The 17,468-nt window shown below is 43.1% G+C and overlaps 1 protein-coding gene across 2 annotated transcripts; it reads right to left on the reverse strand.

The window, feature by feature from the left end:
- Window positions 1-412: 412 nt before the first annotated feature.
- tm2d3 (TM2 domain containing 3) lies at window positions 413-17,156 on the reverse strand. Of its 2 annotated transcripts, XM_073024718.1 has the most exons (6): window positions 17,023-17,156; window positions 16,789-16,890; window positions 16,537-16,694; window positions 15,001-15,175; window positions 11,167-11,242; window positions 413-1,843 (listed from the first exon to the last, which is right to left on the reverse strand). In XM_073024718.1, the coding sequence occupies exons 1-6, from the start codon at window positions 17,096-17,098 to the stop codon at window positions 1,678-1,680; spliced, it is 753 nt and encodes a 250-aa protein (XP_072880819.1). In that variant the 5' UTR covers window positions 17,099-17,156; the 3' UTR covers window positions 413-1,677. The 2 variants fall into 2 exon arrangements, with proteins under 2 accessions (XP_072880819.1, XP_072880820.1); XM_073024719.1 differs by lacking the exon at window positions 11,167-11,242.
- Between the last annotated feature and the right edge of the window lie 312 nt (window positions 17,157-17,468).

The following is a 17,468-nucleotide window of genomic DNA, read 5'->3' on the forward strand; positions in this document are numbered from 1 at the left end:
TATTTCTTTACCCTTAAAGTTTGAAATTCTCACCCAGATATCTTTGCTATGTCAATTCATCTATCATTTAAATTCTCTCATGTATATGCTGCTATCCCACTTTTACGATCTTGCCTATCTTTTCAGGGTAAAGTATATCCTTCATTACTATATTCATCCCCATCCATTGAGGCCAGCCAGGTTTCAGTTACATCATACTTAGCCACACTTGCACATAAACCCAGCTCATTTATTTTATTCTTAATACATCTTGCCATCATTAGTGTATTACTGATGTTTTTCATCCTATTCTGGCCCATTTTTATATTATTGAAGCCTATAATCGGATTATGTCCTAATCAATAAAGACTATTAAAGATTATATGTAGCCAAATTGAAGTTTATTAAAAATAAAAAGATGATTTCAATTGCATTAATCACATGGATGTTTATTTTCACATTTTTGTAACAATGTACAGTAAATTTCTACACTTATCCAAATCATTGAATCCAACCACTTGAACTTACAAAACCAGATTTAAATCATGGCAGCATTATCAACCGAAAAACATAATGTCAGGTTTCACTGAATCTCTATGAAGGGTCTCGGCCCGAAACGTCGACAGTGCTTCTCCTTATATATGCTGCCTGGCCTGCTGTGTTCCACCAGCATTTTGTGTGTTGACTGAATCTCTATTGACCGACTTGTGTGGAAGGCAGTGGAAACACTGGCTGATGGAAATACCAGGCACTTGTTGGTGCATTACCAAACCATCCCTCCCTCACAATTGTAACATAAAAATCTGTCATTCCAGCTCAGTAAAAGGTAGATGCATGGAGTAAGGGATACAACTGAGGCCACTCACCTTCCAGCCCGCCTCAACCTGCTTTCCTAACCCATGTTCCACAGCTGTTCTAATGTCTGGCATTGGAAGTTCAGAGTCTTCCAATGAATCTCCCTGTGGGGCCACAGCAGAACTTAAGATCTGGCCCAGATTGGAATGATCATCGTCACCAGCACAAAGAACTTTGGCAGACTTCCAGTTTAGTCTGGACTAAACACACTGGACTGCAGTGGAAGCCCAGTCTATCATCAATCCCACACCCAAAGTAAACTGCTGTTGCTATTACCATGGAGTACAATCAGCAGTTCCACTTTCATCATGTTACTCAAAACATCAACAGCAAATTTAGAAGGCCCAGAAAATGGGAACAGGTGATTTGTGGACATGCTTATGTTTCTCTTGCTGCCACCAGCCCAAAGCCATTAATTTGCTTGCATCTCCCATCTTCTCTTGTTCCTCAGTGAGAAAGCTGTATGTTAAGTACATTTAAAATCTTTGTCAGCTGATTTCCACACCCACCCATCTGAATGGTTAGATTTAGACAGTCTTTAGGTCTCTGACCTACCAGAAAATGTACAGATAATTTCCCCATGCAAGGATACAATCAGGGCAAAACATCACTGTGGAGTCACAAGAATGTCTTCATTGGTAATTTCAATAATCATTTTCAAAGCTGTTTACCCACAAGTCCAACAGGAACCAACCGTACAGAACATCTGAACTTGGTGCAAGTCCTCAGCTTGATAAATAAATGTTTAAAAAAGTGATTTGTTTACAGAATTAGCATTCTCCCAAATACCACAGCTTGTGTTCCACAGCTTCACATAGTATTGTCACAAGGTTCTCTTGCAGCTCAGATATACAATGAGCCATCAGCAGGCCCAACATAGCCAATTCCAATCAGCAACACATCTATCAAAGTCCATATTCCAAGGCCTCCGAAGCTAAAGAGTTTACCAAGACCTTCCTTCCACTGGCCCAGGTAGAAGCGGTCTGCTCCAAACCCTCCCAAAGTGATGCTGGAAGCAAATTAAAACTTGTGTTAAGCAAAGAGGAAACATTAACAAAGTGTGAACACATCTACATCATAGCAAACTGAAGAGTACCACCCTATGGCTCAATGCTTGTTCTTGGATAATAGCTGAGCCTCACCATGGTGACAGAATGTGCACAAATTAAACATGGAGACATGTTGCTGATCACCTGCCAGTGTCAGCAGGTTAACATGGAGACCCATTACTGATCACCTTCCTGTGTCAGCAGGCATTAACGAGCTTAGACTTGTTATATAGATTAATATTTTCCAACAATCAACAGCTCAGGCTACTGGTAAGGAACTGCTGCTTGGAATTGATTTCAGAGACCACATTCCACAGGTAAAATGCGAAAGTCAGTTTTCATGGAAGTTCCAGGCTCAAATGGGGAAACTCAGGACTTGCTGCAAAGTGTGTCACTGGTACTAAATAAATACATAACCACGACAAACTAAATAGTTTTCAACACGTACAAACAAGCTGTAGGAATTCAGCAGGTCAGGCAGCATCCGTTGAAATGAGCAGTCAACGTTTCAGGCCGAGCCCCTTCGTCAGGACTAAAGGAGGGGGCAGGGACCACATAAAGGAGGTGGGGGGGGGGGGAGGGAGGGTGGGAAGAAGGCTGGTAGGTCCCAGGTGAAAATCCGATCAGAGGTAAGATTAAGGGGTGGGGGAGGGGAAGCAGGAGGGGATAGGCAAGAAAGGTGAAGGAGGAAGGTAAGGGGAAAGCACTATGGGTAGTAGAAGGCGGCAGAATCGTGAGAGAAGTGATAGGCAGCTGGAAGAGGAGGCAGAGTGAAACTGGGATGGGGGAAGGGAATTACCGGAAGTTGGAGAATTCGATGTTCATACCAAGGGGCTGGAGACTACCCAGACGGTATATGAAGTGTTGCTCCTCCAACCTGAGTTTGGCTTCATCATGACAGTAGAGGAGGCCATGTATGGACATATCTGAATGGGAATGTGAAGCAGAGTTGAAGTGGGTGGCAACCGGTTGCCACCCACTTCAACTCTGCTTGAAGAACTTTGGAGGAGCAACACCTCATATACCATCTGGGTAGTCTCCAGCCCCTTGGTATGAACATCGAATTCTCCAACTTCTGGTAATTCCCTCCCCCTCACTTCCCCCATCCCACTTTCACTCTGCCTCCTCTTCCAGCTGCCTATCACTTCTCTCACGATTCTGCCGCCTTCTACTACCCATAGTGCTTTCCCCTTACCTTCCTCCTTCACCTTTCCTGCCTTTCCCTTCCCTGCTTCCCCTCCCCCACCCCTTGATCTTTCCTGATTGGTTTTTCACCTGGGACCTACCAGCCTTCTCCTTTCCCACCCTCCCCCCACCTTCTTTATGGGGCCCCTGCCCCCTCCTTCTTCAGTCCTGACGAAGGGTCTCTGCCGAAACGTTGACTGCTCGTTTCAATGGATGCTGTCCGACCTGCTGAATTCCTCCAGCTTGTTTGTACATGTTGACTTGACAACATCTGCAGAGTACTTTGTGTTTAAATAGTTTTCAAACGTTTGCTCTGTCCACTTTGCAAAGAAACTGTTAAACTGTTTCCTCACCCCAACTAATCTCAGGTCAAACAAAACTAATCATTCCAGTATTCGATTACACCCAATTGAAATCTGTACCAAATGAGACCCTCATGAGCCCATCAGAAACCTTTTGTCTGTGCCACAGTGGATTCCTATCCAGCTTTGAAGAAGTTCTGCTGCCCAGATGTGAGGGCTGGGGTTTCCAACCTGGGGTTTACGGATCCCCGGTTAATGGTAGTGCTCCATGGCATAAAAAAGGTTGGGAATAGTTAGGGTATTCCATTCAAATAAATCATTCCAGTATTTGTGATTTTAGAATTTTGTATTATTGTAAAAAGTCACAGAAATGTCCAGCAGGAAAGTAAATCTACCCATGCACATCAGTCCAATGTGGCTGAAAGTAACTGAGTTGAGACATTATCTTTCACTTCCTACAGATGTGCCCAACCTGCTACATACTTGAGTCACAAACATATAGATTACAAAACAGAAACAGACCCTTTGGCCCATCTAGTCCATGCTGAACCATTTTGACTGCCTACTCCCATTGACCTGCACCAGGAGCATAACCCTCCATACCCCTACCAACCATATTCCTATCCAAACTTGTCTTAAACTTTGAAATTGAAATCACATCCACCACTTGTGCTGGCAGCTTGTTCTACACTCTCACGATCCTCTAAGTGAAGAGGTTTCCCTTCACGTTTCCCTTAACCCATGACCTCTAGCTGTAGCCCCACCCAACCTCAGTGAAAAAAGCCTGCTTGTGCTTACCCTATCTATACCCCTCAATTTTATATACCTCTATCAAATCGCCCCTCCAATTTCCATGTTCCAAGGAATAAAGTCCTAACCTAATCAATCTTTCCTTATAACTCAGGTCCTGCCGTCTCTACACTGTCAAACTTCTTGACATCTTTCTGTAGGTAGGTGACTTGAACTGCACACAATACTCCAAACCAGGCCTCACCAATGTCTTATACAACTTCAACATAACATCCCATCTTCTGTACTCACCTTGATTTATGAAGGCCAATGTACCAAAAGCTTTCTTTATGATCCTATCCACCTGTGATGCCACTTTCAATGAATCATGGACCTGTATTCCCAGATCCCTTTGTTCTACCAGACTCCTCAGTGCCCTACTGTTCACTGTGTAAAGCCTACCCAGGGTGGTCCTACCACAGTGCAAAACCTCATACTTGTCTGTGTTAAATTCCATCTGGTTCAGATCCCACTGCAAGCTTTGATAGTCTTCCTTGCTCCAATCTTAGTGTCATGTGCACATTTGCTGATCCAGTTAACCACATTATCATCCTGATCATGACATAGATGACAAACAACAGACCCAACACCAATTAATGCAGCACACCAGTCACAGGCCTCCAGTCAGAGAGGCAACCATCTACTCCCACTCTCTGGCTTCTCCTACAAAGCAAAAGTTTAATCCTCATCCTGAATCCTGAGCAACCTCCCTTGTCAAATGCCTGGCTGAAGTCCATATAGACAACATCCACTGCCTCGCCTTAGTCAATATTCATGGTAACTTCCTCAAAAAGATTGGTTGGACATGACCTATCCTGTATGAAGCCACATTGACTTAATCAGTCCTAATCAGTCTTTGTCTATCCAAATACTCATATATCCGGTCGCTTAGAATACCTTCCAATAACTTTCCCATTACTGATGTCAGGCTCACCAACCTACAATTTCCTGATTTATTTTTAGAGCCTTTTTTAAGCAATGGAACATTAGCTGTCCTCCAATCCTCCAGTACCTCGCCTGTTGCTAAGGATGATTTAGATATCTCTGCGAGGGCCCCGGCAATTTCTGTACTTTCCTCCCACAGAGTTCAAGGGAATACATTGTCACGCCTGGGAATTTATCCATCCTAATTTGCCTCAAGACAGCAAAGCCTCCTCCTTTGTCATCTGTATAGGGTCTATGAAATTGATGCCACTTTGCCTCACTTCCATTGACTGTATCCATCTCTAAGTAAATGCAGATGGAAAAAAAAATTATTTTAAGATCTCCACGTCTTTTGGCTCTATGCATGGATTACCACTCTGATCTGCCAAAGGATCAACTTGGTCCCTTGCAATCCTTTTGCACTTAAAACATCCGTAGAATCCCTCAGGATTCTCGTTCAGCTTGTCAACCTCATGCCTTGGAAATAACTTTGTGTAGCTCAGATGGTTAATAATTGGGTTGAATTGTTCTGATCTTGGCAACCCAATTGCAAACCGTACGAGATGACATCATCAGAGGGCTGTTTACTTGTGGTGCATCCTCCGATTGCTTAGTCTTTATATACATATCAATTAGCTGTCTGGTTGTTATTATGGAAACTCAACTGTGACAAAGGGAGAGGGTCTCATCACTGGTTGGTCACATGGCAAACTGTGTTTCTGGAATTTTGTCCGCATTGGCTTATAATTAGGATCAACGCCTATGTGTCTGTTTACAAAACTGTTTACAGAAACCACACCTCTAGGAATTCTCTTGTGCGCCATGACTTTCACTGTGCCCAGTCAAATTTCAAGGGTAGAGACTAGGGAGAGTTAGTCATGCAGCAAATGTTACATCAGCCAAGTTAGGAGAAAACTATCCACAAGCATCCATGAACATCACTTGGCTGTAAAACAGCATGACCAGCTCTCCCTAGTCTTTACTCATGAAGATCAAGGAGGATACAAATTTGAAAGCCATTTCACAAGCAAACATGTGGCATGGAAAAGATTTCCTAGAAGCGTGGTTTTCTGCCAACACTTCTGTAAGCAGACATGTAGACCTCAATCTCATTTATAAACCAATGCAGGCAAATTCCAAACCACAACACAGAGTTCACCATGCAACCAATCAGTGGCGAGACCTCTCGCTATACCGTAAGAACAAACAATTAACTGATTGATATACAAAGGCCAAGCATTCAGAGGACACACCACAAGTGAACAGCACACTGATGTCTCCTCGTATGGTGATGAAACGTTTGTAAATGGATTGCCAAGATCCGAGAACAACTAATCCCAACCAGCCTCATGGCTTTTTCTTTAAGACTCCCTGATTTCTTTCTCACATGCATTTCTTACCCTCCATAAGCACCTCATTTGTTCCTATTTACCTGTACCGGCTATGCACCTCCTCCTTTTTTCTTAACTAGGGCCTCAATATCTATTTAAAACCAAGGTTATCTGCACCTATTATCTTTACATTTTATACTGACAGGCACTTACAAGCTTTGTAGTCTCAAAGTTTCACTTCTGAATGCCTCATATTTACCAAGGACTCATTTGCCAGAAAACAGCCTGCTCCAATATACAGTTACAAGAAAACGTTTGTGAACCCTTTTCAATTACCTGGTTTTCTGCATTAATTACTCATAAAATCTAGTCTGATCTTCATCTAAGCCACAATAATAGACAAATGCAATCTGCCAAAACTAACACATAAACAATTGTACTTCTCGTCAATATGCAGTACACCATTTAAACAGTCAGAATCCAGGTTCAAAGAAGTATGTGAACCTGTGGGGTAATGCCTTCTACAAAACTAAATTGGAGTCAAGAATTCCAATCAATGAGATGAGATTGGAGGTGTGAGTTGTTGAGATGTCCTGCCCTATAAACAAGACACAGTCAGGTTACTGACAGAGCCTCTCTTCTCAAGAAAGATCTGTTTATGTGCACCATGTCTCAATCAAAACAACTTTCAGAAGTCCTTAGAAGAACTGCAGAGAAGCATGAAGTTGGAAAAGCATTTCAAAAGACCAGAGTGTTCATCAGTCCACAGTATAATAAATTGTATACAAATGGAGGAAACTCAATACTATTGCTATTTTCCCTAGGGGTGGCATCCTGCAATGATCACACCAAGAGCACAACATGCAATGCTGAAGGAGGTGAAAAAGAACCCAAGAGTAACAGTAAAAGACATGCAGAAATTTCTAGAACTTGCTAATGTCGGTGCTCATGTGTCTATTATAAGAAAAACACTGAACAAAAATGCTGTTCATGGAAGGACACCACAGAGGAAAACACTGCTCTCCAAAATAAAACATTGTTGCATGTCTCAAGTTTGCAATAGACCACGAAGATGTTCCACAACACTTGTGGGACAATGTTCTGTGGATAAATGAGACAAAAGTTGAACTTCTTGGCAGAAATGCACACCACAATGTTTGGAGGAAAAAGGGTACAGCACACCAACACCAAAATCTCACCCCAACTGTGAAGCATAGTGGAAGGAGCATCATGGTTTGGGGTTGCTTTGCTACCTTAGGGCCTGGACAGCTTGCAATCATTGAGGGAACAATGAATTCAAAATTGCAGCAAGACATTTTACAAGAGAATATCAGGGTAGTGGTCTGTCACCTGAAGTTTACTAGATGATTATAATCTGAAATACAAGAGTAAATCATTAACAGAATGGTTTAAGAAGAAGAAAATTTGTGTTTGGAATGGCCAAGTCAGAGTCCAGACCTTAACTCAATTGAAATGTTGTGACACTGTTCATGCAAGGTATCCTAGAAATGTTGATAAACTGAAACAGTTTTGTATGGAGGACTGGTCTAAAACTCCCCCCTGCTTTTGTGCAAGTCTGATCAGCAGCTACAGGAAACATTTGGTGTAGGTTTTTGCTGCATAAGAAGTTCTACCAGTTATAGAACATAGAATAGTACAGCACAGTACAGGCCCTTCGGCCCACAATGTTGTGCTGACCCTCAAACCCTGCCTCCCATATAACCCCCCACCTTAAATTCCTCCATATACCTGTTTAGTAGACTCTTAAACTTCACTAGTGTATCTGCCTCCACCACTGACTCCGGCAGTGTATTCCACGCACCAACCACTCTCTGAGTGAAAAACCTTCCTCTAATATCCCCCTTGAACTTCCCTCCCCTTACCTTAAAGCCATGTCCTCTTGTACTGAGCAGTTATTAAATACAAAGGTTGACATACTTTTTCCAGCCTAGACTGTGAATGATTAAACAATATGTTCATTAAATACATGAAAAATACAATGGTTTGTGTGTTATTAGTTTAGGCAGCTTGTGTTTGTCTATCATTATGACTTAGATGAAGATCAGACCACATTTTATGAGCAATTAATGCAAAAAACCAGGTAATTGCAAAGGTTCACAAACTTTTTCTTTCAACTATACGCTTGCCAGATCCTTTCTGATACCATCAAAATTGGCCCCTCTCCAATTTAGACTCTCAGGCAGTGGACCAAACCCATCTTTCTCCATATTTACTTTGAAACTAATGGTATTAAGATCACTGGATACAAAGTGTTCACCCACACAAACTTCTGTCACTTGTCCTGTCTCATTCCCTAACAGCAGATCAAGTATTGCATGCCTGCTCTTTGGCACTTCTATGTACTGATTAAAGAACCTTTCCTGAACACATTTGACAAACTCTATCCCATTAGTCCTTTTACAGTATGGAAGTACCAGTCAATATGTGGAAAGCTAAAATCACCCCCTACACCAACCTTATGTTTCTTGCAAAAGACTGCGATTTCTCTATAAATTTGTTCCTCTAAATCCCTTTCTTATCCCTAAATATCTTCCTTATTTTTCTGTTCTATGCATAACACCTCACTAGACAAGTTCTCCAATCTGTCCTGACTGAGCACTGCCATGACACTTCCCTGAACTAGTAACAATAGTTCTTCTTTAACCCCTTCCACTCTCTTGCATCTAAAACAACAGAACCCCAGACTATTGAGCTGCTAGTCCTCCCCCTTTTACAACCAAGTCTCACTAATGGCTCCAATATCATAATTCCATGTGTTGACCCATGCCCTGAGCTTATCTGCCTTTCCTCCAATACTTCTCGCATTGAAATATATGCGGCTCAGACACTAGCACTCCATGCTCATCCTTTTGATTCCTGACTTTGTTTGACGTCTTAACATGTCTCCACAACCTCTCCACTAACTGTTGACACTCTGGTTCCCATGCCCCCCCCCCACCCCACACTCTAGTTTAAGCCCTACTTGCACCATTAATAAACCTTCCTGCTAGGATATTAGACCCCCGTCCCTCACCCCCCAGTTCAGGTGCAAACAGTCTCTTCTGTACAGATCCCACCTTCCCTGGAAGAGACCAATGGTCCAAAAATCTGATGCCCTCCCTCCTACACCAGCTCTGTAGCCATGTGTTAAACTGTATAATCTTCCTAGTTTTGGCCTCATAAGCACATGGCATGGGTAGCAATCCTGAGATCACAACCCTGGAGGACCAGCCCTTTAACTTAGCACCTAACTCACTGAATTTCCCTATGAAGAACCTTGTCACTCACCCTACCCATGTCATTGGCACCTACAGGGAACACAACCACTGGCTGTTCAATCATCCACTTAAGGTTGCTGAGAACTTGATCTGAGCTGTCCCACACTCTGGACCTGGCAGGCAACATACCATCCAGGAACCTCACTCTTATCCACAGAACTTCATTTCTGTTCCCCTAATAAATCCCCTATCACCACAGCTCACCTCTTCTCCCTTCATTCCCTTCTGAGTCTCAGAGTCATTCTCAGTGCCAGAGACCCGACCATTGTGACTTTCCTCTATTAGGACACCACCATCCCCCCTACACACACACCAGTATCCAAAGTGGTATACCTGTTGTTGAGGGGGATAGCCTCAGGGATATCTGCACTGGCTGTTTAACACCTTTATCCTTCCTGTCACCCAGTTTCCTGTGTCATGCACCTTGGTGTAACTACCTCTTCATATGTCTGATCTATCACCCCCTCAGTCTTCCAAATGATCTGGAGTTCATCCAGTTCCAGCTCCAACTCCTTAATGCAGCTGGATGCACTTCTTGCAGTTGTAGTGGTTAGGGACACTGGAGGTCTCCCTGCCTTTCCACATCTTGCAAGAGGAGCATTCCACTATCCTGCCTGGCAAATATAAAGGAGGAAAACCAATAAATAAACTGTGTGGGGGGAAAAGCTATCGACAGCTTTTTGCTTTCTCTCACTCAAGCCTCAAATAAACATTCCAACCATGGCCACTCCACTTGGCCCTGCCTTATTTTAATTTGTTCTTACTAATTCATCAAAATCACTCTTTGGCTGCTGCTCAAAACACCAAATTGCTGTGAGTCGATGTTTTTTCTACTCAATTGGCGAAGCAGCCTTTCAAACTGCTCTCCGAAGCCACCCAGTTCAAACTGAGATTAGGATTATAAAACAAATGGCGACTTTGCTGCTGATACTCGATGTCATCACATCTCCAGATTTGGACAGTGTTCAACAATGAAAATCATCATGAGGGAACAAAGCAGTTTCTGCATCTCTATTTATACAGCATGGAACAGGCCCGTTCAGCCCAACGAGCCACACTACACAGCAACCTACTGTTTTAACCCAAGCCTACTCAGAGGACAATTTAGAATGATCAATTAACCTACTAACTGGTACACCTCTGGACCATGGAAAGAAACCAGAGCTTCTTCCATGTGGTCACAGACTCCTTACGAGTAACAGCAGAATTGAAGTACACACTCCAAAACCTTGAGCTGCAATAATGTCATGCAAACTGCTACACTATTGTGGTGCGCCAAGGTGATCAATGATGACAGATGGGACAGAGCAAAGTGAATATTCGCAATGCAAAAATGCCTGAACAGCAAATACATGCAACTCATACCAGTGTAATCATCAACAAATCTAACTATCTGTAAATCTATTCATCAGTGAATACAGAAACTATGAAATGCAAAGAATTTTCTCATTGAAGAATCAAAATCTATTTTTACCTGAGAGCCAATGCAGTTGACCACTTGTAACCACCTGTCCAATTGCAATACATCTTCTTCTGAAATGTGCGATTACCTGACAACAGAATAAGAATCTCAAGACAAGAAGACATTTACATTTGACGTCCTCTATATGATACCTGAGCCAGAAACTAATGACAACAATGAGATAAGAAGCTCCGATATAAACGCAAGTCAATGACTCAGAACTTGTTCAGAAGCTGGAATTGCTGGAAAGTCCGAGCAATAAGCTGTTACATCAAAGTGGCACTCAGACAACTGATTTCCGGTTTTCACCAAACTGACTGATCTCATCAAAGCTGCAACAATCGGTGCAATCAGACAGGTTTTTAAATAATAACACAATAAATTGCAGTTTGTAGAAAAAGGTCCAAACTTCCACAGTCCTCCTTGTAACGTTTATTATGAAAATGTGGTTTTAATTCTTGACTTTTGTGCCCCGTTTTAAATTGATTCTATCCACTCCTCACTTGTAACTCAGTAAATCTCCAAAACCCAAGGAAAGTAGCCCTGGCAATGCATGTTGAGTTCAGCTATTAACAGTAGTTCTGATAAAATAAATCTGAATGGCTTCCAGTCAAGATGACTTTTAAATGTTTGTTAATGTACCCGCCCATCTCAATCCATACACACACCATCCCTAAACCTAAGCCCCTGATGGGGAAAAAGCAAGAGAAAAGGAGAATAAATAAGCCATGATGGAATAGTGGAGCAGACTTGATGGGCTGAGTGGCCTAATTCTGCCCGTGTCTTATGAATTCCCCAACACTGAGAAAAAAGGCCGAGTGCCTTTGTTCTATTTATGTCCCTCAAGTTAGACATCTATAAAGTCACCCCTCAATCTCCAACACACCAATGAGCAATTCCCAGCCTACCCAACCCTCTGTCCATATCCTCCGGGATGTGTAGAATTGAATATTCAAAGTACTCAGGCATTTCTACACTTACTACGCAACTTTAATCCTCTGTGTCGTACTCCACCACACAACGGTCAAGGTCAAAGGATGTTCATTAGCTAAGTAAGGAAATGACCATGACATTCAAATAATTAATGTATGTGGACCCCACCAAATAACTGAACCAAGTCAGTAGATCATGGGTTTAATGGGCCATGTGGTGACTCCTACACAAACACAAGAACAGGAGCAGGAGTCAGCCATCTGCTCCATCATTCAATAAGATCATGGCTGATCTGGCCATGGATTCAGCTCTACCTACCTGCATCTTTCCCAGAACCCTTAATTCACCTGCTATGCAATAATCTATCTAAATATATTTATTGAGGCAAATTCCACTGCTTCCCTGCACAAAGAATTCAACAGGTTAACTACTTGCTGGGAAAAGCAGTTGCCTCTCATCTCCATCCTTAATCTAGTCCCCTGGTTCTCGTCTCACTTTGAATTGAATTGACTTTATTACTTATAGTTGCAGTCAGAAGTTTACATACACTTAGGCTGAAGTAATTAAAACTCATTGTTTAACCACTCCACAGATTTCATATTAGCAAACTATAGTTTTGGCAAGATGTTGAGGACATCTACTTTGTGCATGACATGAGTAATTTTTCCAACAATTGTTTACAGACAGATTATTTCACTTTTAATTGACTATATCACAACTCCAGTGGATCAGAAGTTTACAAACAAAATCAAAAGAAATCAGCCAAGACTCTGAAAAAAAAATTGCGGACCTCCACAAGTCTCATTCATCCTTGGACAAATTCCAAATGCTTGAAGCTACCACGTTCATCTGTACAAACAATAGCACACAAGTATAAACACCATGGGACCACGCAGCCATCATACTGCTCAGGGAGGAGATGCATTCTGTCTCCTAGAGATGAACATACTTTGGCATGAAAAGTGCAAATCAATCCCAGAACAGCAAAGGACCTTGTGAAGATGCTGGAGGAAACAGGTAGAGAAGTATCTATATCCACAGTAAAACAAGTCCTTTATTGACATAACCTGAAAGGCTGCTCAGCAAGGAAGAAGCCACTGCTCCAAAACCGCCATAAAAAAGCCAGACTACAGTTTTCAAGTGCATATGGGGACAAAGATCTTACTTTTTGGAGAAATGTCCTCTGGTCTGATGAAACAAAAATTGAACTGTTTGGCCATAATGACCATCGTTATGTTTGGAGGAAAAAGGGTGAGGCTTGCAAGCTGAAGAACATCATCCCAACTGTGAAGCATGGGGGTGGCAGCATCATGTTGTGGGGGTGCTTTGCTGCAGGAGGGACTGGTGCACTTCACAAAATAGATGGCATGAGGAAGGAAAATTATGCGGATATATTGAAGCAACATCTCAAGACATCAGCCAGGAAGTTAAAGCTCAGTCACAAATGGGTCTTCCAAATGGACAATGACCCCAAGCATACCTCCAAAGTTGTGGCAAAATTGCTTAAGGACAACAAAATCAAGGTATTGGAGTGGCCATCAGAAAGCCCTGACCTCAATCAAATAGAAAATTTGTGGGCAGAGCTGAAAAAGCATGTGCGAGCAAGGAGGCCTACAAACCTGACTAAGTTACACCAGTTCTGTCTGGAGGAATGGAACAAAATTCCAGCAACTTATTGTGAGAAGCTTGTGGAAGGCTACCCAAAACTTTTCACCCAAGTTAAACAATTTAAAGGCAATGCTACCAAATACTAACGAAGTGTATGTAAACTTCTAACCCACTGGGAATGTGATGACATAAAAGCTGAAATAAATCATACTCTCTACTATTATTCTGACATTCTTAAAATAGTGATCCTAACTGACCTAAGGCAGGAAATGTTTTCTAGGATTAAATGTCAGGAATTGTGAAAAACTGAGTTTAAATGTATTTGGCTAAGGTGTATGTAAACTTCTGACTTCAACTGTACATCCTTCACATACATGAGTAAAATTATTTACGTCTCCGTCTAAATGTGCAATTTATAGTAATTTGTAATAAATAGTATATACAACAGGGCAGTTAATATAGCATTGAAATACAATTTTATCAGTGTGAATTAATCAGTCTGATGGCCTGGTGGAAGAGGTTGTCCAGGAACCTGTTGGTCCTGGCTTTTATGCTGCTGTATCATTTCCCAGATGGTAGCAGCTAGAACAGTTTATGGTTGGGGTGACTCTGGTCCCCAATGATCCTTCAGGCCCTTTTTACACACCTGCCTCTGTAAATGTCTTGAATAATGGTAAGTTCACATCCACAGATGTGCTGAGCTGTCTGCACCACTCTCTGCAGAGTCCTGCAATTGAGGGAAGTACAGTTCTCGTACCAATCAGTGATGCAGCCAGTCAGGATGCTCTCAATTGTGCTCCTATAGAAAGTCCTTTGGATTTGGGGACCCATACCAAACTTCTTCAACTGTCTGATGTGAAAGAGGTACCGTTGTGCTTTTTCACCACACAGCTGGTATGTACAGACCACGCGAGATCCTCAGTGATGTGTATGCCAAGGAACTTAAAGCTATTCACCCTCTCTACCCCAGATCCATTGATGTCAATAGGGGTTAGACCGTCTCCATTCCTCCTGTAATCCACAGCCAGCTCCTTCGTTTTTGCAACATAGAGGGAAAGGTTGTTTACTTGACACCACTGTGTTAGGGTGATGACTTCTCTGTAGGCTACCTCATCATTATTTGAGATTAGGCCAATCAGTGCAAACAACTTTCCTGCTTCTATCTTCATCCCGTTCATTTTGACAATAACTGTGTTAAGCTGGAACTATTTTCATTTCAAGGTAACGCTACATTTTCATTAATTCCCATTTCACTCTGACGGAACTCACACAACACCAGTGTTTGTTCTCCCACAGACCACTTACCAAGACAATGCACGTGCTCCAGGGCTGTGCAGTTAGAAATGAAGTAATCCCGCGGGCACCGCACGCTCTTGCATTCTGTGGTTTCCTTGCAATGGTACTGTTTGGGTGGCAGCTGCCAACAGAACTGGCAGACCATTGTTATCTGAAATGTTTTCTGGTCCATTTTGTTCTCATTCTGAGTAGACAAACAGAAACAAAGCAAGAATGAAGGGTATCAAACAATTCATTACAACAAATAGTTACTCGCTTCTTGCCACGCTTCTTTCCTGCCACATGCATCTATGGAAGCCATCAACAGGACAGCAATGGTATCTCAACTCTTCAGTTCTCCAAAGTTGTTGATGGCTTCAAGACTCAGACATCAAAAGTACAAGGAGTAGGAGTGGAACAGGAGAATTATTCCAATGAACAATTTATATGAAATACATTGGCTTGAGTCGTGAAGACAGAACTCACAAAAACTAAGTAGCAAATCAATTGCTTTGTTCACCAAGTCACAGACAGAAGGCCAAGTACTGGAAAATGTTATGAGTATAGATGAGCACAGTGGACTAGTGGGTCTGTCTGTATGAGGTATCAGCCCATGGCAGAGCTGCCACACCAGAAATCAATGTCTTTCACCTTCTCCTAAATCCCTCTGCTTTGAAACTAGCATAAACTTGTTAATGTAAGGAAATATAAAAAGAGTATTGTGTATTTTAAACAAGAGATTCTGCAAATGCTGGAAGTCCAGAGTAACAGACACTAAATACTGAAGGAACTCAGGTCAGGCATCATCTTTATCCTGAAGCAGCGTCAAAATGTTATGTCTTTATTCCTCCCCACAGACACTGCTTGACCTGTTGAGTTCCTCCAGCATTGTGTATTTTTAATTTTACTTCAGGTTTACATCATTTGAGTTTATTCCAGATGTCAGTACACTGTAGACAAGATAAAATAATTCACCATTTTAGACACACACAATTAGGCAGGAGCAGAGAGAAACAAGGGAGTGCATTTGTTCAGAAACAGTGCAGCATTTATTATTTGAGCACAGTTCCTATGAGGCACAAAGGAAACACCTAATTGCTTCTTTGAGAGAGATAGTTTAAAATGGAAAGCTTGTTAGGATATCACTGCCATTGTAATGTACACAAGAACACATTTCACTTTCTGAAAAACATTTGACTTTGTGTTACTTCAAGTGTTTTTTTTTGGAGGGAGAGTTTAGTGGTAATACTTCCTGCCTCTGCTCCACACTCCAACTCAGTGGGTAGCAGTAATGCTCTTGATGTTGGGTCTGCGATTAAACCAGAAGAAAACAGAGGGAGTGCAGATGCTGGAAAATGGAGCAACATACTGCAAGGTCAGATAACATCAGTGGATGGAAATGGTTAATGTTTTGGGTCTAAACCCTTCCTCCAGCAGCGAGATTGTTGCTCCAGGGAACAGAATTTGGTATGCAGGTGGGATTATTTAGGTTGGTCAGCACAAACCATGATGGGCTGAAGAACCTGACCCTGCGCTGTACCGTTGTGTACTACATCATTTACTTACTGTGCACTGTACACCCGGCTTGATTGTACAGTTGAATGAAGCTTCCTTCCCATAGATACAGTTGGAATGCATCAAGCAGTTCATACAAAGCGGCGGCAGTCTGCTGCACTGTCCAGCGCTCGGGCACTTCGCCAGGTAAGCTGGCACCGTGGTTGGCGCTGCAAACAGACAGAGGCCGATTGTAGGAAGCCCAGCCACAGATCACCGCCGCCCGATACAGCGAGTTCTCCGGCCCTCACCCCCTTCACTTACCGGCTTCAGGCGGACCGCGGGTGCCTCCCAGGCCGCTGGAGGACGGGAGACCGGTGCCTTTAGAGTGGAGCAGGCCATCAGGAGCTCCGGTGCTCGGGGAGTCTGTGAACGAGGAGAACACGGAGTCAGGCCTGGCCCATCGCCACTCACCCAGCGTCCGTCTGCCCGCAGCGTGCCCCTGACCAATTCCCAGCGCGCAGCGGAGCCCAGTCCCGGCCGGAACCCCGGACTCACCTCCGCCGACCAGCCCCAGCAGCGGCCACAGCAGGAGCAGAAGCAGCAGCCGGGCCACAGCCTTCCCGGACGCCATCGCACCTACCCTAAAGCCAATGAGATCCACCAGTATCCTGCCAATTAACAGAGAGCAAGGAAAGAAGCGACCAATCACTGCCGCAGGGGAACGCGACCAATCACTGCCGCAGGGGAACGCGACCAATCACTGCCGCAGGGGAACGCGACCAATCAGGACCGAGTGCAATCATCGGACTCGGTCGGAAACGGAAACAAACTGCTGCAGACACAAGGCGGGTCAGACAGCATCTGTAGAGAGAGAGAGAAACCCTTGGGCTGCGGGTCAAAACTCTCTGCTGGCAGGGAAATCTCTCCAGCAAGAATATCTGAACCATGGATAAACCGCCAGATAAACAAACATTCGGGGTGGCATAGTTAGCGTTACACTA

The sequence above is a fragment of the Hemitrygon akajei genome, chromosome 21 (genome assembly GCF_048418815.1).
Source record: "Hemitrygon akajei chromosome 21, sHemAka1.3, whole genome shotgun sequence".
NCBI classification, from domain to species: Eukaryota; Metazoa; Chordata; class Chondrichthyes; order Myliobatiformes; family Dasyatidae; genus Hemitrygon; species Hemitrygon akajei.